General features: G+C 41.6%; 1 protein-coding gene across 3 annotated transcripts in view; it reads right to left on the minus strand.

The window, feature by feature from the left end:
- The window catches only part of slc12a9 (solute carrier family 12 member 9), a 34750-nt gene that overhangs the window by 6472 nt on the left and 6756 nt on the right, over positions 1–21522 (minus strand). Inside the window, exons 2-12 of one of the 3 annotated variants that reach the window (XM_034178620.1) lie at positions 18929–19164; positions 18466–18600; positions 16677–16814; positions 16272–16574; positions 16033–16140; positions 15739–15850; positions 15487–15644; positions 12233–12315; positions 11975–12099; positions 3523–3715; positions 3263–3437 (exon numbers count right to left, since the gene is read on the minus strand). In XM_034178620.1, the coding sequence (XP_034034511.1) occupies positions 3263–3437; positions 3523–3715; positions 11975–12099; positions 12233–12315; positions 15487–15644; positions 15739–15850; positions 16033–16140; positions 16272–16574; positions 16677–16814; positions 18466–18600; positions 18929–19133 (1735 nt within the window). In that variant the 5' untranslated portion in view covers positions 19134–19164. Of the gene's footprint in view, positions 1–3262; positions 3438–3522; positions 3716–11974; positions 12100–12232; positions 12316–15486; positions 15645–15738; positions 15851–16032; positions 16141–16271; positions 16575–16676; positions 16870–18434; positions 18601–18928; positions 19165–21522 lie in introns of those variants that run through there. The other 2 variants (XM_034178621.1, XM_034178622.1) reach the window with 2 other exon arrangements.

The raw sequence follows: 21522 nt of genomic DNA on the forward strand, positions 1-21522 counted from the left end.
GGTCTTCCCCGGGGCCTCCTCCCAGTGGGACGTGCCCGGAACACCTCTCCAGTGAGGCGTCCAGGGGGCATCCAGAAAAGATGCCCGAGCCACCTCAACTGACTCCTTTCGACATGGAGGAGCAGCAGCTCGACTCCGAGCTCCTCCCGAGTGACCGAGCTCCTCACCCTATCTCTAAGGGAGCACCCAGCCACCCTGCGGAGGAAACTCATCTCGGCCGCTTGTACTTGCGGCGGTGCCGCATGGTGCAAAGCAACGCTGTGATGAAGCCTCACGGGACATGTTCTGGCATGTCCAGGCACATTCACAATTTCTCGGATAATCACTCGATGGAAAAACCACCGACAGCTGTCTGAACGCCATCTTAAAGCCGTCCTGTGAGACCAAAACGGAGGTGGTTTTGCCTCGCTCCAGTAGCGAAACCATCGTGACGCGTGAAGCCTCAGCTCGGCTTTCCATGACAAAATCTCTTGTTAAAAGTGAAATCTGCCGGAAAATGGTTGATGTCCAGCTCTTGTGATAACCAGAGAAATGGCACACGATGGTCACGGATCCAGACAGCCATCCATTTAGAAATGAAATGGTCGTTCAGCCTGTCGATGGCAGCTTCGGAGCGCGGCGCGCCCCACAGCCACTGGGGGCCATCCTTAAAGTGACAGTAACACTCCTTATTCTCTACCAAGCCCGTAACATTTTCACCGAAAGCCAGAAAAATTTTTCTAATGGTTTCCAGCTGCCAGTCTCTAACAGTTTCTGAAAAAATTCTGATGGAAAAAAAGCCCAAATCATTCCGCCATTTCCTGACAATGAAAATCCGACGAGGGGGCTGGACCACTCCTCACTCAAAGCCTGCTCACAGGCGAATGACGCAACCGACAGGCGTGGAAAACTCACGCATGCGCACGAGGGTTCAAGCTTGTCTGACGCAATCACACGTGATTTAAATCCATATGGTTTTTGAAAAAAATAATAAGGTCGGATACTTTTCTAATAGACCTCGTATCTATGTATATGTACAATGACAATAAAGGCTCTATTCTATTTATCTCCTCCCAACCACCACCAAAAAATTATCCGGCGGGGGTGAAATCACATGTCAGGAGTGGTCCCGCAAGAGTTAAGAGACTTTGGCAAGATAAATTACATTTTGGAACTTGCAGCATCACTGTATTAATAACCTAAGTGGATGTATTTTTGACCCTGTGTGTATAATTTTGACCTTGTGTTGATTATAGAAAACTCAAAGTAAAACATGAAACAAATTCTTGTTGTGTTTTTCCCCTCTATTTGAGACATTTTCAACAATTAGTCTGCCCCAGAAAAGAACAGTTCAAAGAAATAACTGAAAATTCCATACTGTCACAAGATTCAACACCATGAGGAGTATGTGTAAACTTCTGGCCAAAACTGACACTGTTTCAGCTGTCCAACAAAGCATGAACAAGTGGAGTGCAGAGGATAAAGGCTATTTCCTCTCTTTATTCAAGAGGGTACGAATGTTATCACCACTTTGTTCAAGAGCATGATCTTTCAATTTGAGAGCATGATTTATTAATTTCACTTGTTTGCCAAGACCCAGCATGTCTTCCTTATGTAGAACTTCTTATTTTTGTATCCAGCTTTAAGGTACATTACTGCCAAATTCTGCTTCAAAGTGCAGATCAGAAATTAAGTAATTCAGATCTGTAAAATAATGGACTGCATTTATATAGCGCTTTTTCATCTGAATCAGATGCTCACCTTCACCCCGATGTCAGGGTGCTGCCATACAAGGCGCTCACTACACACTGGGAGCAATAGGAGATTAAAGGCCTTGCCCAAGGGCCCTTAGTGATTTTCTGTATACAGGAGTGGCTTGTCATGTGTGCAGACTGTACCATTTAGTGGCATACTGTAGATGAAACTGTAGTATTTTTTCATTTAGAAGTTGCTTCGAAATACGAGGTCTGTTACAAAAGTATGGGACCTTTTTATTTTTTGCAAAAACCTGACGGATTTGAATCACGTGTGCTTGCATGAGCCAACCTTGAACCTTTGTGCGCATGCGTGAACTTTTTCACGCCTGTCGATTGCGTCATTTGCTGGTAAGCAGCCTTTGTGTGAAGTCGTGTGTAGTGAGCTCGGCAGATTTTCATTGCAAGGAAAATGGTGGAACGACTGGAGCAGCACTGAATAAAATTTTGCCAGAAACTGGGCGACAGCCAGGTGGAAACCATTCGGAAGATTCAGACGGCTTTTGGTGACGATGCTATGGCCATCACACAGATTAAGGAGCAGTACAACCGGTTTAAAGACGTCCGCATAACGGTGGAGAGTGAGCCGTGCTCCGGTCGGCCATCAACATGCTGAAATGACCAGATCATTTCCAAAGTGAACGCTGTGGTGATGTGGGACTGTCGTGTGACTATCCGAGAAATTGTGGAAGAGGTGGACATCAGCAATTTTCGGCACATTCCACTGTGACAGAAGATTTGGTCATGAAAAGAGTGGCGGTGAAATTCGTGCCGAAGCTGACGGCGGAGCAAAAGCACCTTCATGCTGAAGTCTCACAGGACATGCTGGACTCCGGTCTGAATCTTCTGAATGGTTTCCACCTGGCTGTCGCCCAGTTTCTGGCAAAATCTGATTCAGTAGCGCTGCTCCAGTCGTTCCACCATTTTCCTTGCAATGAAAATCCGCCGGGAGCACTACACACGTCCTCACACAAAGGCTGCTTACCAGCAAATGACACAATCGACAGGCATGAAAATGTTCACGCATGCGCACGAAGGTTCAAGGTTTGCTCATGCAAGCACACATGATTCAAATCCATCAGATTTTTGCAAAAAATAAAAAGGTCTGAAAGTTTTCTAACAGACCTCGTATAAGTCATAGGACCAGCAAAACAGGTTTAACAAAATAAATAAATACAAATAACCAGTGATTCCACTGGCCACTGGGACAAATATGGAAACTGAGGAAGTGAGATATACGAGCTGCATTGCACTGTAGATCCTTGCCGTTCATTAGCCTAACAAATGACTACATTATTATCCAGTATGTACTCTCAAGTTTGAAACTTTGCACCTAGCAGGAATGGACATCCATGTGCCACGCCAGGTCAACAATCTTGGATTTGCAATGCAACTGATTTCCTCTACAGACAGTTTCAGTGGTTTCACTTCAAGGGAGGTGCTACCAGAAAGAAAAATAATTTTAAAAGGGGAACAATTTGGTATTGTTAGTTACAGATGGACAGTACAGGCCATTCACAGAGACTTACCCAGATCTCCGAGTTGCACGTGGCCCAGCACATACAGCCCTCCCTTCTTCAGCTGGTTGACAAACAGGATGAGCTGAGAGGAAGAGCGGGGATTGGCCACCATTAACAACACCTGAGGCCTCCAGAACTTCACGTGGTCTTTCCTCACATCCAGCATTAATAGATACTTGCGCACCTAAAACACAGTGACGAAATGATGACAGCACCCCTAACAATCTCTACTGCATGTGTGATTTTGCTTGAGTGGCTGCGGTAGATACCTGATGGAAAATGAGAGCCTGGCTGATGTAGCCCCAGCTACTGGTAGGCACCCTGTAGTGGAGGAATAGGAGGAGCAGCAGGAGGAGAACGATGCTGGCTGAGGAGTACACAGGATTAATAACAAACATCATCACCAAACAGCTCAAAATACCCAGCAGGCAGGTGTGCCAGGAGAACAGCTGGAAGGTGGGTCTGTTCAAGACACAGAGGGGAGGGGGGAGGAAAATAAGCTGATTAGACTCAAAGCAAGTGAGACAGGTGGAATATAAAAATAAAAGGTGGCAGTTTGGGGGAAAAAAAAAAGGGAGGTTATTTTAATGTCTCACCGAATCACACACTCAGACTAAATGGATGAAGTTTTTGATCAGCAGGATTTTTCTTGCAGATGCGACACTAAGATTTGTGGTTTGCTTTGGTACGAGTTTGTTCTCCCAGTGATTATGTGCACAATGAAGATGATTCTCAAGCCAAACAAGAAACTACTGTCAATGCTGCAGGATTCCAATCGTGGCATTTTATGGTTCTTCATTGTTGAGAGAACACTCCATGGGAAAGTTCCTTAATGATTCTGTAGAATATGATTGTTTTTATTAAACGTATTAGCAATCACGTGATATTCGGCATATTTGGTGGTGCCCATCAAAGCAGGAAGTATTATTTTTTATAATCTTACATCAGTTGTTGGCATACTATACATTAAATCAAATCAATTTTATTTATATAGCGCCAAATCACAACAAACAGTTGCCCCAAGGCGCTTTATATTGTAAGGCAAAGCCATACAATAATTACAGAAAAACCCCAACGGTCAAAACGACCCCCTGTGAGCAAGCACTTGGCGACAGTGCGAAGGAAAAAAAACTCCCTTTTAACAGGAAGAAACCTCCAGCAGAACCAGGCTCAGGGAGGGGCAGTCTTCTGCTGGGACTGGTTGGGGCTGAGGGAGAGAACCAGGAAAAAGACATGCTGTGGAGAGGAGCAGAGATCAATCACTAATGATTAAATGCAGAGTGGTGCATACAGAGCAAAAAGAGAAAGAAACACTCAGTGCATCATGGGAACCCCCCAGCAGTCTAAGTCTATAGCAGCATAACTAAGGGATGGTTCAGGGTCACCTGATCCAGCCCTAACTATAAGCTTTAGCAAAAAGGAAAGTTTTAAGCCTAATCTTAAAAGTAGAGAGGGTGTCTGTCTCCCTGATCCGAACTGGGAGCTGGTTCCACAGGAGAGGAGCCTGAAAGCTGAAGGCTCTGCCTCCCATTCTACTCTTAAAAACCATAGGAACTACAAGTAAGCCTGTAGTCTGAGAGCGAAGTGCTCTATTGGGGTGATATGGTACTATGAGGTCCCTAAGATAAGATGGGACCTGATTATTCAAAACCTTATAAGTAAGAAGAAGAATTTTAAATTCTATTCTAGTACTCTAGCTGCAGCATTTTGAATTAACTGAAGGCTTTTCAAGGAACTTTTAGGACAACCTGATAATAATGAATTACAATAGTCCAGCCTAGAGGAAATAAATGCATGAATTAGTTTTTCTCAGTGTTTCTCACAGTATTACTAGAGGTCAGGGTAATGCCATCCAGAGTAAGGATCTGGTTAGACACCGTGTTTCTAAGATTTGTGGGGCCAAGTACAATAACTTCAGTTTTAACTGAGTTTAAAAGCAGGAAATTAGAGGTCATCCATGTCTTTATGTCTGTAAGACAATCCTGCAGTTTAGCTAATTGGTGTGTGTCCTCTGGCTTCATGGATAGATAAAGCTGGGTATCATCTGCATAACAATGACAATTTAAGCAATGCTGTCTAATAATACTGCCTAAGGGAAGCATGTGTAAAGTGAATAAAATTGGTCCTAGCACAGAACCTTGTGGAACTCCATAATTAACCTTAGTCTGTGAAGAAGATTCTCCATTTACATGAACAAATTGTAATCTATTAGATAAATATGATTCAAACCACCGCAGCGCAGTGCCTTTAATACCTATGGCATGCTCTAATCTCTGTAATAAACTTTTATGGTCAACAGTATCAAAAGCAGCACTGAGGTCTAACAGAACAAGCACAGAGATGAGTCCACTGTCTGAGGCCATAAGAAGATCATTTGTAACCTTCACTAATGCTGTTTCTGTACTATGATGAATTCTAAACCCTGACTGAAACTCTTCAAATAGACCATTCCTCTGCAGATGATCAGTTAGCTGTTTTACAACTACCCTTTCAAGAATTTCTGAGAGAAAAGGAAGGTTGGAGATTGGCCTATAATTGGCCAAGATAGCTGGGTCAAGTGATGGCTTTTTAAGTAATGGTTTAATTACTGCCACCTTAAAAGCCTGTGGTACATAGCCAACTAATAAAGATAGATTGATCATATTTAAGATCAAACCATTAAATAATGGTAGGGCTTCCTTGAGCAGCCTGGTAGGAATGGGGTCTAATAGACATGTTGATGGTTTGGAGGAAGTAACTAATGAAAATAACTCAGACAGAACAATCGGAGAGAAAGAGTCTAACCAAATACCGGCATCACTGAAAGCAGCCAAAAAGAACGATATGTCTTTGGGATGGTTATGAGTAATTTTTTCTCTAATTAAAATTTTATTAGCAAAGAAAGTCATGAAGTCATTACTAGTTAAAGTTAAAGGAATACTCGGCTCAATAGAGCTCTGTGAGTAATACTGTGAGAAATCTTGGAGTCATTTTTGATCAGGATATGTCATTCAAAGCGCATATTAAACAAATATGTAGGACTGCCTTTTTGCATTTACGCAATATCTCTAAAATCAGAAAGGTCTTGTCTCAGAGTGATGCTGAAAAACTAATTCATGCATTTATTTCCTCTAGGCTGGACTATTGTAATTCATTATTATCAGGTTGTCCTAAAAGTTCCCTAAAAAGCCTTCAGTTGGTTCTGAATGCTGCAGCTAGAGTACTGAGAGGGACTAGCAGGAGAGAGCATATCTCACCCGTGTTGGCCTCTCTTCATTGGCTTCCTGTTAATTCTAGAATAGAATTTAAAATTCTTCTTCTTACTTATAAGGTTTTGAATAATCAGGTCCCATCTTATCTTAGGGACCTTGTAGTACCATATTACACCATTAGAGCGCTTCGCTCTCAGACTGCGGGCTTACTTGTAGTTCCTAGGGTTTGTAAGAGTAGAATGGGAGGCAGAGCCTTCAGCTTTCAGGCTCCTCTCCTGTGGAACCAGCTCCCAATTCAGATCAGGGAGACAGATACCCTCTCTACTTTTAAGATTAGGCTTAAAACTTCCTTTTCGCTAAGGCTTATAGTTAGGGCTGGATCGGGTGACCCTGGACCATCCCTTGGTTATGCTGCTTTAGACGTAGATTGTGGGGGGGTTCCCATGATGCACTGTTTCTTTCTCTTTTTGCTCCGTATGCATCACTCTGCATTTAATCATTAGTGATCGATCTCTGCCCCCCTTCACGGCATGTCTTTTTCCTGGTTTTTTCCCCTCAGCCCCAACCAGTCTCAGCAGAAGACTGCCCCTCCCTGAGCCTGGTTCTGCTGGAGGTTTCTTCCTGTTAAAAGGGAGTTTTTTTCTTCCCACTGTTGCCAAGTGCTTGCTCATAGGGGGTCGTTTTGACCGTTGGGGTTTTTCATAATTATTGTATGGCCTTGCCTTACAATATGGAGCGCCTTGGGGCAACTGTTTGTTGTGATTTGGCGCTATATAAGAAAAAAGTTGATTGATTGATTGATTGACTCTTTGTCAGCCTGGCTACAGTGCTGAAAAGAAACCTGGGGTTGTTCTTATTTTCTTCAATTAGTGATGAGTAGTAAGATGTCCTAGCTTTACGGAGGGCTTTTTTTTATAGAGCAACAGACTCTTTTTCCAGGCTAAGTGAAGATCTTCTAAATTAGTGAGACGCCATTTCCTCTCCAACTTACGGGTTATCTGTTTTAAGCTGCGAGTTTGTGAGTTATACCACGGAGTCAGGCACTTCTGATTTAAGGCTCTCTTTTTCAGAGGAGCTACAGCATCCAAAGTTGTCCTCAATGAGGATATAAAACTATTGACGAGATAATCTATCTCACTCACAGAATTTAGGTAGCTACTCTGCCCTGTGATGGTATATGGCATTGGAGAACATAAAGAAGGAATCATATCCTTAAACCTAGTTACAGCGCTTTCTGAAAGACTTCTACTGTAATGAAACTTATTCCCCACTGCTGGGTAGTCCATCAGAGTAAATGTAAATGTTATTAAGAAATGATCAGACAGAAGGGGGTTTTCAGGGAATACTGTTAAGTCTTCAATTTCCATACCATAAGTCAGAACAAGATCTAAGGTATGATTAAAGTGGTGGGTGGACTCATTTACATTTTGAGCAAAGCCAACTGAGTCTAATAATAGATTAAATGCAGTGCTGAGGCTGTCATTCTCAGCATCTGTGTGGATGTTAAAATCGCCCACTATAATTATCTTATCTGAGCGAAGCACTAAGTCAGACAAAAGGTCCGAAAATTCACAGAGAAACTCTCAGTAACGACCAGGTGGACGATAGATAACAACAAATAAAACTGGTTTTTGGGACTTCCAATTTGGATGGACAAGACTAAGAGTCAAGCTTTCAAATGAATTAAAGCTCTGTCTGGGTTTTTGATTAATTAATAAGCTGGAGTGGAAGATTGCTGCTAATCCTCCGCCTCGGCCCGTGCTACGAGCATTCTGGCAGTTAGTGTGACTCGGGGGTGTTGACTCATTTAAACTAACATATTCATCCTGCTGTAACCAGGTTTCTGTAAGGCAGAATAAATCAATATGTTGATCAATTATTATATCATTTACTAACAGGGACTTAGAAGAGAGAGATCTAATGTTTAATAGACCACATTTAACTGTTTTAGTTTGTGGTGCAGTTGAAGGTGCTATATTATTTTTTCTTTTTGAATTTTTATGCTTAAATATATTTTTGCTGGTTATTGGTGGTCTGGGAGCAGGCACCGTCTCTACGGGGATGGGGCAATGAGGGGATGGCAGGGGGAGAGAAGCTGCAGAGAGGTGTGTAAGACTACAACTCTGCTTCCTGGTCCCAACCCTGGATAGTCACGGTTTGGAGGATTTAAGAAAATTGGCCAGATTTCTAGAAATGAGAGCTGCTCCATCCAAAGTGGGATGGATGCCGTCTCTCCTAACAAGACCAGGTTTTCCCCAGAAGCTTTGCCAATTATCTATGAAGCCCACCTCATTTTTTGGACACCACTCAGACAGCCAGCAATTCAAGGAGAACATGCGGCTAAACATGTCACTCCCGGTCCGATTGGGGAGGGGCCCAGAGAAAACTACAGAGTCCGACATTGTTTTTGCAAAGTTACACACCGATTCAATGTTAATTTTAGTGACCTCCGATTGGTGTAACCGGGTGTCATTACTGCCGACGTGAATTACAATCTTACCAAATTTACGCTTAGCCTTAGCCAGCAGTTTCAAATTTCCTTCAATGTCACCTGCTCTGGCCCCCGGAAGACAATTGACTATGGTTGCTGGTGTCGCTAACTTCACATTTCTCAAAACAGAGTCGCCAATAACCAGAGTTTGTTCCTCGGCGGGTGTGTCGCCGAGTGAGGAAAAATGGTTAGAGATGTGAACGGGTTGGCGGTGTACACGGGGCTTCTGTTTAGGACTACGCTTCCTCCTCACAGTCACCCAGTCGGCCTGCTTTCCCGGCTGCTCGGGATCTGCCGGAGGGACCCTTACCAAAAAATAGTACTGATAAGTATATAAAAAGTAAACTAGAAGTATACTTGAAACATACTTGCATATACTACTTTTTGGTAAGGGGAAACTAACGGCGGCTAAGCTACCTTGGTCTGCACCGACTACAGGGGCCTGGCTAGCTGTAGGATTTTCCAAGGTTGCGGAGCCGAGTCTCCAATTCGCCCAGCCTGGCCTCCAAAGCTACGAATAAGCTACACTTATTACAAGTACCATTACTGCTAAAGGAGGCCGAGAAATAACTAAACATTTCACACCCAGAGCAGAAAAGTGCGGGAGAGACAGGAGAAGCCGCCATGCTAAACCGGCTAAGAGCTAGTAGCTGCGCTAAGCTAGCGGATTCCTAAAAACACACAAAGTGAATAATGTGTAACTAATTTAGAGGTGATTCAGCAGAGGGAGTGCTTTAGTTAAGGCACGTGAAGATTACACTGTGAAACAAATCGTTATCTAGTTAACTAGAGCAATCTAACTGCGCAGATATATACATATACATAAATACAACTTGCTTACTGTAGGTATCTGTGACAAGTTTGTCCTTGCTAATAATGTGATTTGTTTAATGTATGAAAGAAGTTTATGTTTCCCTGTTCTGGTGACAGCAAAAATGCAGTTGAGTGTCTTAGTCCATCCCAGCAAGGTTGTGCAGGCAATAACTCAAAAACAATAAACACTAATCATATTGAAATTCATGAAATTAAGAGACCACATACAGGACGAGACACACTGGGGAGACTCAATCAGTTGTGAGTTTTTGGCCATCCAGTTCCCGTTGGCTGAAAGATTTGCATTTAAATTCAATGTAAAGACTACAGCAGATCTGCATGCATGTAAACCCTCCATACCAGTAGATGGTGGTAGTCTGTGTATGTCATTCAGAAAATGAACCCAGATTTACACTGTATAGAAGGGCGCAGGTACACGTCACTTCCACTGAAGTGGCAAATCCAAAGATGAGAATTTCTACATCCACGACTGGCGGCCCACTGAAAATGCGCTTGGGCTGCATTGATTGTCCATTGAAATCCGCTGGTTTGGTTTTGTCTCTAGCTTACTTCTAACAGCTAGCTGGTAGCTATCATTGCCTGAAGTGATGAGATTTATACACCAAGCTGACCTGAAATGAACCATTGTACATTCAATTGAATTTATTGACAAGTCCTTTGAAAAGTGACCAAATTACATGTATTTGTGCTGAGTTTGGCGATGTTTTCAGCGGCCAAAAATGCCCACCAGAGGGCGCTCTGGCAAAGTCTGTGCCCTCCTAATACAAAACAGCGTTTATTCACCATTTCTACCACACTCCCACTTGTCACTGAAAGCTTTCATGGTCACTGAAAGCTTTTGACACATCAAACTCTTGATATAAACACTGTACGGTGTGTGCCCTCTTGACAATGTCATTTGGTTTTGTCACTTCAGTTTCTCTTTTTGTGCACTGATTCATTAAAAAGCTGAATAGCTAATCAAAGTGCACTCTCTTGCAACATGTTTAATCGATGAAAAAGCAGGGGCTGCTAGACGTTAACAAGGGCAGAGGTACTTGACACACAGAGCAGACTCTTGTGATCGACTCCCAATGAGGCTAGACGGTTAACATCAGCTCGGTGCGCCTCCTCCTTCATGAGGATGAAGTGCTTAAATGGTGGTGAGGTGACACAACACATCAATTGAAAAAGCAACTTTGTTTTGTCTAGGTAATTCCCCATATACTTTTCTTATGGAAAAATAGAAACAGATGTGTTTGAACTTGAATGTAACTTGTGTGTCACCTACTGAACACTAGGAGCACCGGCACCCACTTTCATGTGAGCCTCTGCTAACAAGATAGCAAATGTGAGGAGAAACATGACGCCACTTTTGCCACATGTGCAAATATGGGACAAAATATGACAGAATTGGAACACAAAATTGGAATTAAAGAACAGATAGATCTAGCTGGTGGAGAATATGCCAAAATGTTTGTTTGGTACTGCAAATTAGTGATGGCAACGTCAAAACACTGTTCTGAAACATTTCAAAACATCCCTATTTTGGAATATTGTTGTCAACAACTACTAGTAAAGGTCTTGCTGAGGAGTCAAGTTAAATAAAGTACAAACACATCAAGTATAAGCACTGCACGTGCGTTAGTCTGTGTGAAGGTGAGTCTATTTGGCCTGCTATTGCTAGATACCTTGAGATGTCCAAGTCTGTCTCAGCAATGCCCTCCCTCAGGAAACACAAGGGGTAATTGAGAGGTTTTGAGCCTGACCCAGAAACAGTAGTGTGTGGGTCTCCATCTTTTGCATTCTGAGAAACAAACATTTCTTAAGCATGTGTGAAGTTTTAACTCACCAGATGCAATGTTGAGAAATGTTAGCTTCTTAAAATGTAAAAGATGAACCACGCCCTGCTTTTCTGGGTCGAGCTCAAAACTTCTCAATCGCCCCTTGCATGTTCCAAGTACAAATACCAGTTCTTCACCAATGCATGTGAATTCACCACCAGAAAACATTTTCAGCTCATCCCACACTTGTCTTTACACTCAAACTTATAACATTACTTGCCGTGGAGGTGGGCAGGTGCACCTAAACGTCAACCAATTCAGTATAACTGGTTAAAAATGTTTTGGAAATTGTTGCCAGAAATTTAAAGGTTATGGCAATAGCAATATATAAACATGCAAAATTATTGGTTTGGTCTTTCGACAGTGCCCGAGTGATCCTTACCTGAAATTTGGTGCCGACGCCCACTCAAGAGCCAAACAGGCTAAGTCAACGGCAGCATAGGCAAGCAAGTAGAAAACAGTCACCAAGCCAGCTACTGCATTAAGGTGGCCCGCAAACACAACACACTGGAACACAGTCACACCAAAAATCATGTTACCACATTGGTTTTAATGCTGTAAATATATTTTAAAAATAAATAAAATTAGAAAACAGCACACACACGCACACACACACACACAGAGAAGCAATAAGGCTTACCTGTGCCAGACCCCAGGTGTACAACACTGCTACCCATGGATTCCCAGAGCTGGATGTGATGGTAGCTGGAGCTAATGGCAAACCTGAGGGTGGGTAAAAAAAAAAAAAAAAAATCACTCAAAATACAGTAAAACTTGCATATAATGGATTCAGGTGGACCAGCAAATTTTGTCCATTAGTGAAATCCGCTATATGTACAAAACGGACAAAATCTGTTACATGTATGTAACGGATTAGTTACAGTCAGGAGGTGTCAAACGATCTATAGGGAATTCCCAACACTAATTAGGCTTACGTATTTCCTTGATTCAACATCTTGACCTTGAATATGGGCATGCCTCATTTAATGACCAGGTCAAAACTTTGTCAAAAAAAAAAACACCTGCCTTAAATAAGCGCTGAGCATTACGTGTATTAAAAGGATTACATTTAGTCAAATCACTTTTTACTAAGTCCGCTGCAGAGTGGTACCTTAAGCTCCTAAAGCCTGATTTATGCTTCTACAACTCTATAACTCTGTGGCTGTGCAATGATGTCGTCATGTGTGTGATCCTTTTAAAAGTTCCCCATCACACTGGTGGATGTCTTAATGCAATTTACCACAGGAACAGGGCTTCATCTGGATCAATTTGTCCCTCAATGAGCTCCACTTCTTTATACAAGGTCTATTAGAAAAGTATCCGACCTTATTATTTTTTTCAAAAACCATATGGATTTGAATCACGTGTGATTACATCACACATGCTTGAACCCTCGTGGGCATGTGAGAGTTTTTTCACGCCTGTCGGTTACGTCATTCGCCTGTGGGCAGTCTTTGAGTGAGGAGTCGCCCACCCTCTCGTCGATTTTTACATTGTTTAGGAATGGCTCAGAGACTGCTGCTTTGTTTGATCAAAATTTTTTCAAAACTGTAAGGCACAACTGAGTGGACACCATTCAATAAATTCAGCTGGTTTTCGGTAAAAATTTTAACGGCTGATGAGAGATTTTGGTCTGGTAGTGTCGCCGTAAGGACGGCCCATGGCACCTGACGGCGATCTGCGCTTCGAGGCGGCAGCGTCTCACCGTTTCAAGTTGAAAACTTCCACATTTCAGGCTCTGTTGACCCAGTAAGTTGTCAGAGAACAGAGAACTTTCAGAAGAAGTCGGCATGAGGAGTTTATTCGGACATTCCATTGTTAACGGACATTTTGTAATGAAAGAACGTGCGGGCAGAGTCGCATGTCGGGCCGGACCCGACTGCGGGGGGTCGCGACAGGAAAAACACCTCCGTTGGAAACCTTAACGGACAAGTTGGAACATGCCCAAGCTGTTAAACAATTTCTCAGTTACTCACTTGTTGAAAGCCATCAAAAGTCGCCTGAATTTTACAAATGGTTTTCAACACGGAGGTGTTTTTCCTGTCGTGGCGCACACAGATTCACCGAGTCATCACAGAAACGACTCGGCGAATTTGCACGCACGTCTTTCATTACAAAATGTCCTTAAACAGTGGAATGTCCACATAAACTCCTCATGCCGGCCTCTTCTGAATCTTCTCTGTTCTCTCACGACATCCTGGGTGAATTAAGCCTTAAATTAGGATGATTTCAGCTCGAAACAGGCCGACGACGGCGCCTGGAAGCGCTGCAGGACGTCCCGCTCCGTGGGAAGTCCTTACAGCGACAGAAACACCCCATAATCTCTCATCAGCCGTTAAACTTTTCACCGAAAACCAGCTGAATTTCTCGAATAGTGTCCACTCGGATATTCCTCACAGGTCCAGAAAAAAGTTTGATAAAGCAACGCGCGCCGTCTCGAGCAGCGTGTGAAACAAAGGAATTCAGCCGAGAGGGCGGGACCACATCTCACTCAAGGCCTGCCCACAGGGAAATGACGTCACCGACACGCGTGAAAAAACTCACGCATGTGCACGAGGGTTCAAGCATGATTGGTGTAATCGCATGTCAATCAAATCCATATAGTTTTTTTTTTTTATAAAACTGCCGGTTAGTTTTATAAGATACCTCGTGCAATCATCAGCCTCCAAACCAACAGTACGGTGCGTGCAATTTCCCTCCATGAACTGCAGGTCATTTGAGCGTCTTTGTAGTTTTTAGACTGTGTTGTAAAGTTGGTCATATTTGCGGTCTTTTCTGCCAAACATATTTGATCCGTGATTGAAATATAGTCGGTGTGCGCACTGCAAAAACTTTTTAAAATGTGACGGGAGAAGGAGTGAAAGCAAAGAAATGACCAATCACAGCTCTTGTGGCCCCCATCATTTAGCGCGTGCGCGTCAGGCTACAGAGAAGATTCACAACCACGCAGAGGGCTCTGATCTAAAGCGGTTGTTTTTGGTTCACCACACCCAGAGATATGTGTGAAACTTAACACCATATTACAGTGCAGGCAGCAAGCAGCATTTTGTTAGTAATCGCCAGCCTTGAATTACGGTTTGCCTCATTTAGGCACTGGGTCTGAGCATGGTTTGAAAAAATAAATGCCCGGTTTTTTAATCAAGGAAATACAGTACCCACTTTCCTCAAATCAGCTAGTGTCAGTGCTGAACTTCATTTCATACCTCTGTTGCCACTGGTCATGTCCAGACTGCTGTGCATTAAATGGAAATGCATTGTGATTGGGCAGAACGTTTTCTCTGATGTCAGCAAAATGTATGTATGTATGTATGGTGTTTATTACATGGAAAACCCATACAAAAGCATTGAGACTTCTGCTTTTGTCCGGTGAATGCGAATATCAGATTTATACAATAAGGGTTTAGGCCAGTTTTACTGCAGTTAATTCTTCACCTTCTACACTTTGAATCAAGGGAAATTAGACTTCTTGCTCTGCTAGTTATCTAGTTGATTTATTCAGTCTAAAACAAACTGGTCCTTGAAATAAAGTTATAAAAGAGGTCATATGTGTAAAATGGAGAGTCTTCCAAATTGAAGATCTCTGGGCTATTTTTGTCCTTCCAAGAAAAAAACAAAAAAACAAAAAATTAAGCTCACTTCAACAACACTACCACTAATGACAACTTGGGAAAAGAGTGGCCCAGAGCAGGAAGATCTTCCCATTACAGTTTGATTTAATGAAGATTTAAGATTTAATGAAGTCTTCTTCACAAAACCACATTTCCACCAATTTTGTCACAGACAACTTAAAGCCTTAAAGTAATTTTACTAACAGACAAATCAAGGCAAAATGTTCCTTGTTCAAAGTTAAAACATACCCGTTCATAAAGAAAGCATTACAATATAAAGCCTTACCAAAGAGTTCATCTAGCGCAAGAGCATGGAGGATACGGGAAGCTCCGATCATCGAGCACATTGCAGCTGACAGAGCTGCACAGTACACCCCAGTAATGACGAACGGGGGCCACATGTTAATTCGCTGGAAGAACCCATACTCCTGAATCAAAAGGGTCCTTCAGGAAAAGAAACAAGTGTTTTGTTTTTTCCAAGTTCGTATAACCTTGTCACAAATAATAACCAAAAACACTATTTGGAGTCATTTCAGACCTGTCACATGTGGCGCTGGCCAAGAAGAAGAGGATAACATACACAATGAAAGTGTATGCGACAGCTATGATGGTGCCTTTAGGGATGGAAACACTAGGAGTCTTCAACTCTCCTGCAGACACAGAAGAATACAGAGTTTGTATTTGTAATGTAAAGTTTCTTCTGACAACTCATGACCATTTCAACAGTTTTCAAAGGCTCAAAGAACTTTAAGAAGAACTACGCGAGTCTGGTAAGCAACATCATCTACACCACAACTGACAAAGCATTTAACTGAAGATAACCAGCTTTAACCTGACATGTTCGCTCCAGCCATGATTCCAGTGGAGCTTGTAAACAGAACAGCGAATACAGTGGCAAAGGACATGACGGAGTTGGTACTGTAGTCTAGTGAATAACCCGCTGGAGAGAAAAACAAAAAAAGAAACAATGGTGAGAGTATTAATAGATTATTTTTAATTTGTAAACATGAGATTGGTTTGCTTCATCTCACTTGTTAATATACTTTCACAACCTCACACCCCAGCACTCACAGCCCAGGTTGTTTCTCAGGGTAGCAGCACTGAAGCCGGTGTAACTGGCGTTGTAGCGAAGGGTTTGGTTACCAGGTCCCTGGTGGGTGATGACGATATTATGAGGTCTGACTACCACAGAACTGACGACGATGGACAGCAAGGATATGGTGACCACCACCAGGATGACGAAGGCTGTTCTGGAGTAGATTTTCGGGCCCACCAGACACACGAACAGACACAGCAGAAGGACTATGGAGGAGTAGAGGACGATGAACCAGTAACTTTGAGGGAGCACTCGCAAGCCGGCAGGTGAAGATGTCTCTACAACAGAACAAGACAGGCTTGACTAAGAAAAAAAAACAAAAACAAAAAATAGAATCTACTAAAGGAAATCAAAAGAGGGGAGGTGATTCCCATACTTACCTGGATCTACACCAAATATGCCAAGAATGGCCTCCACAAGACCAAGTATATACTCTCCACATGCAAACACTTTAGCCAGGAAAAACATCAACCCAATGCTTCCTCCAAACTCTGGGCCCAGTGATCGGCTTATCATGTCTGGAAGTGTTCTGTCAGGGTTGATATTTCAATGTGGCTAAACCTGTGGGCAAGACTGGTTACCAAAACAAAAAAGAAGCCACACACTGTTAGCTCCTATACAAACATTCAATAACACAAATTAGTCTGACCAAACTAGTCTCTGTAATTGATTACAAGTATGGCTTATACTGTGCCCTTTAAAGTATTGGAACACTTGGTATTTCACAAATTTTAATTTGTTCATGCCATTTCAAATACAAAAAATGAAATTTTTCTAAAATTATCTTCCTTAAAATAAAACAAAGCAAATTTCTACAACTTGATATAAATGAATTAAAAATATAAAAGCCAAGATGATGGGTTGCATAAGTAATGCAACACTGTGGTATAATACCTGTGAATAATCAGTTTTATTATATGCCTATGATGCTATGGATGCTCTGATTGGATGATATCCAGTGTGATATTTTCCCCGTATCAGGCCTTTACCATGATAATCGGTCTGGATAGCATATCAGATTCATTAAACCAGAAAGCCAAAAACATGATTAGAAAAACCAAGTCGGACATGAACATACTCCATGAATATCTAAACCGCATCGGAAAACACACAAATTAAAAGCTTACCAGCTAACAATCGGACCATCTGTTAGCAAGTTCTTCATGGAGGTGAAGCGAACAGTTCTGACTATGAGCCGTCAGCAGTTTTCATATTCTGGCGATACCGTAACTTTGCGTGTTTATATATAAGACATATAATAAACTAATTATTAACCTCACTTGCTCAGTTAATACCCTTTTACTATTGCTAGCTTTTTCAGATAGATCAGGGGATGGATACATGTACATTTCCAAGTCACTGAATATGTCTTGGACTTTATTTACATCAGTTATGCGGAAATACAAACAGTATGGCACTCTATGGTAAATCTGTATGAAGTACACAGTTCTCAAAGACTGACTGTGCAAGAAGGAGACACGTGAGGAAAGCCACCAAGATAACGTAGAAATTGTGCACAGTGCATGTTTTGCATTTTGTATCCCCAGTTATACAACTTCATGATGAAGTGGTATAGAGGAGGATTTTCTTTCACCAAACCATCAAATCTAGGTTTACATCTCAGATGTACTTTCTGGCAAATTGTAGCTGAACTTTCAGGTCTTTAAGAAAATACCAAACTCTGGAACCTCCCCACAACCATAAGGTTTGCTGAATCAGTTCCCTCATTTAAGAACCAGCTGAAGACTCTTCTGTCTAGACAGATGTTTGGTTAACTTGTATTTTAGTATGTAGCTCTTTATTCATGATACACTGCATTGTATTTTTTTTAATGGCCTTTCATGATTCTTACATTTCTTATGTCACTCTCTGTATTTTGTGTAAAGCACTTTGTGACACTTGTATGAAAAGCACTGTACAAATAAATTTTACTTACTTAAATACACTCTAGAGATACACCTTGCACTGTAAGGTGTATTTTTCAGATTATAAAACTAGAAATGCAAAATAAACAGAGTTCATTAAACAGCCTATAATTAAAATCAACATTGCCCCAATGCAGGTTAGGGTATTGAAAATTCAGATCACTGCCTCCACCTTAGAACAGTTAACACTCAAGAAAGAAAAGAAAAAATTACCTTTAAGAAATTATTTGGTTTATAAGGATACAGTAAGCTCCTCCACCTTGGATAGCTCCATTGGTGGAAATGGCACAGATGGACAGTATTGTGACAGATACAATGGTGTAGGCTACAATCAGCATTAAAAGGCCCTGCAGCAGCCCTGCCTGGCCAACTACAAACCCTGCAAGAGATTATATCACCATTAGTCTAAAGAGCACAAAGAAAACCATACAACATAATTTAGAAAGAAGTTTTGCTTTGTGGTTAATATACTTGTATTATGGTTCTACAAGAGTGTTCTAATATGCAATCATGTCAGAACATGACGGCATATCCCAAAAATAGGTTATATCTACAAGCCAGTGTGTGACAATTAAGATCATTTTTATGATCAGCAGCTGAAAATCCACAAATATAGTCAAAAAGTGTTTGTGGAGAAAAATCTTTGTTGTCCAGTGAGTTCAACTATATGATTAATTACACTAACCACTTCACATATACATGCTTACCTGTTCTGAGAAACACCACAATGCTGAACATGGACAGGATGGTGGGCACCATCACCCCAAAAAAGGTGTTCAGTTTTCGAGGGTCTGTACTTTGCGTCCCAGAGCCAGATTCGGAAGTAACATCTGGATCTGCACCACATGCTGTCATAGTGACAGCCAGACCGCATACCCCAGACGCGAGCAGGGGAGTGCGTTCGTTCGACATGGCTGGACAGGGAAGGGTCTCAGTATCAAGTCTACGAAAGAGAGAATAACACCACATTTCGGAATGCTGAATTTAACCTGCTGCTACTTTTAGCAAAATAAACAAATGAAGTATGTGTTCAGTTGATGGTCCTCTGCACAAAAACCTCCAATTGCCTGGATGCGTTGCTCTATGACCCAGTGGTGGGCACAGATAACCAAAAAATTAACTTCGATAACAGATAATCAGATAACTGAAAAGTTATCTTTGATAAAGATAAACCGATAAACCACCCAAAAATGTATCGGAAGTTACAGATAACCGATAAATTCCAGTGTTGTGTCTGGTACATTTGCAACTACTAACAAGCTGAATTTGAGTTTTAACACCACGATCACTTTTGGAAGCGACAAAAGACTCAAACAATGAGTCAGCATTTCTATGTTTGAACATGCTGCCCCCTGCTGGAAGCTACGCGGCTACAGCACTGAAGCACTCAGAGCAGTCACAAAGCCAGCTCTCTACCAATCACAATGCTCCGGTCAGGCGGAGGTCTTGAAAAATAAAGGCATCCTGACTTATGGTTTTATGTGAATACTGATAGAATAACTCCATTAATGTCAATCATGTCATTTGTACAAAGTTAAAATATAACATATCTTTTAATGTTGAATAATGCACTAATTCTGACGTTTTGTAACACACACACACACACAGATCGCAAAGGATTCTGGGTAAAATGTGCCTCTGCTAAACACTGATTGGTTCAATCATTCATTATGTAAACCAACACGTTAATGTGACGTGTGTTGGTGTTTACAGATAATTGAGATAAATGTGCTTTTGTAAAATATTCCATTTTTTATTTGTAAAAACAGGCATTTTTACGGAGCCCTGGAAGTGTCATCGCAAAATGTTTTAAATGTGGAGAGAATGTGCGCACATTTTATGATGTTGTAAAACGTGTACTCAATATTGTTGACACATAAATGTTGGCTTTACACTGTGCGAGATAATTTTTTGGACCGCGTTTCAGGTCACGATGCGCGTCCTGCATCGTGTAGTGTACATGGAGTAACAAGCTGCGTTTAACATCTGATGACCACCTTCTGATCGCCGATCGTATGGTCGAATGAAAATCAAGCCTGTTTGATATTATTTTGGTCGGCCGTCGTGAGTGTATCCTGCTGCTGCAGAGCTACAAGTGTCCAACCGCTCGCACTGTGCCTGTGCAAACACGGCAGAGCTGTCTTGTAATGTTTTTTTGTTGTTGTTTTGTTTTCAAACTTAATTTGTAAAAAAAAATAAAAAATACTGCCATGAACACCACTGGCCAGTAGATGACAGAAGAGGCCTTGAAATCTTTCCAAAACAAAATCCCAGATAATCCGTCTGCTACATTAAGATGCGTGGAATTTAACAAACGCAAATACAACAACGTCTATAAACCCAGAGAATATATTCACGAGAGTTTTAGGCACTAGAGTTTAATGCTGCTGTCCGTGGAGCCTGAACAGAGTGTCTGAAATGCATTTGTCCTGTCGTGAACACCCTGTCCTACCCATAATGCACTGCTGGGCTCAGCATGTGCTCACAAAACCTTAAAATTAGCACATTATTTTAAAACTAAAACATATATCTGATATTTTCACTTTATAAAACTTCAGACATGACAGTAATTTTAAATAACTTGTCCAAAATTAGTTTTGTTAAAATTTGAACCATAAGTTAAAAATGTATGCCTCTGGATGACTTGGGTGATATTGCCAGCATATCAGTATGGTGTTAAAGTAAATTTTTTTTTTTTTTTTTTTTTATGTGACTAGTTCTCCTTTGCCTGCAGAGGTAGAGTGGTTTTTTCCTGGAAGTAGCTCTCTACTGTTTGCAGAGGGTAGAACTATATACATCTGTTAGGAAACTTTTAACAGGTAGGTCTCAACTGATTTTAAATTTAAAAAATGTTTGCTGTTGTTCAGCTGGGTTTACTGCATTATCGGTCTTAAAGTTATCTGAGGACAATTCATCGGAAGATAATTAGTCCGATAATTTTTTTAAAGTTATCTAAAAAGATAATCTGATAACGAAAACATTATCTTCTATAATTATCTGTTATTGGATTATCGGAAGTGTGCCCAACACCACTGCTATGACCCAAACAAAGCAGCAGAGTTTGGATTTTAATTTCCCTGTGACCATGTGAAAAACAGACCATTTCCCAGCACTGAGCCAGGAGGCAAACATATCTCTCAAATTTATCTGCCCAGCACAGAGCCCTTTTTGTCCGCTGCCCCCCAATCATGCTGTATTTATTAATGTCAAAAACTGTAAGGTCACATGTCCCACATACAGACCAGCTTCAAAAAACTTGTGCTGCCAGTGTTTGCTTAGTTTTTCCAACACGAACATTTAT

This window comes from Thalassophryne amazonica, chromosome 9 (assembly GCF_902500255.1).
Source record: "Thalassophryne amazonica chromosome 9, fThaAma1.1, whole genome shotgun sequence".
Lineage (NCBI taxonomy): Eukaryota > Metazoa > Chordata > Actinopteri > Batrachoidiformes > Batrachoididae > Thalassophryne > Thalassophryne amazonica.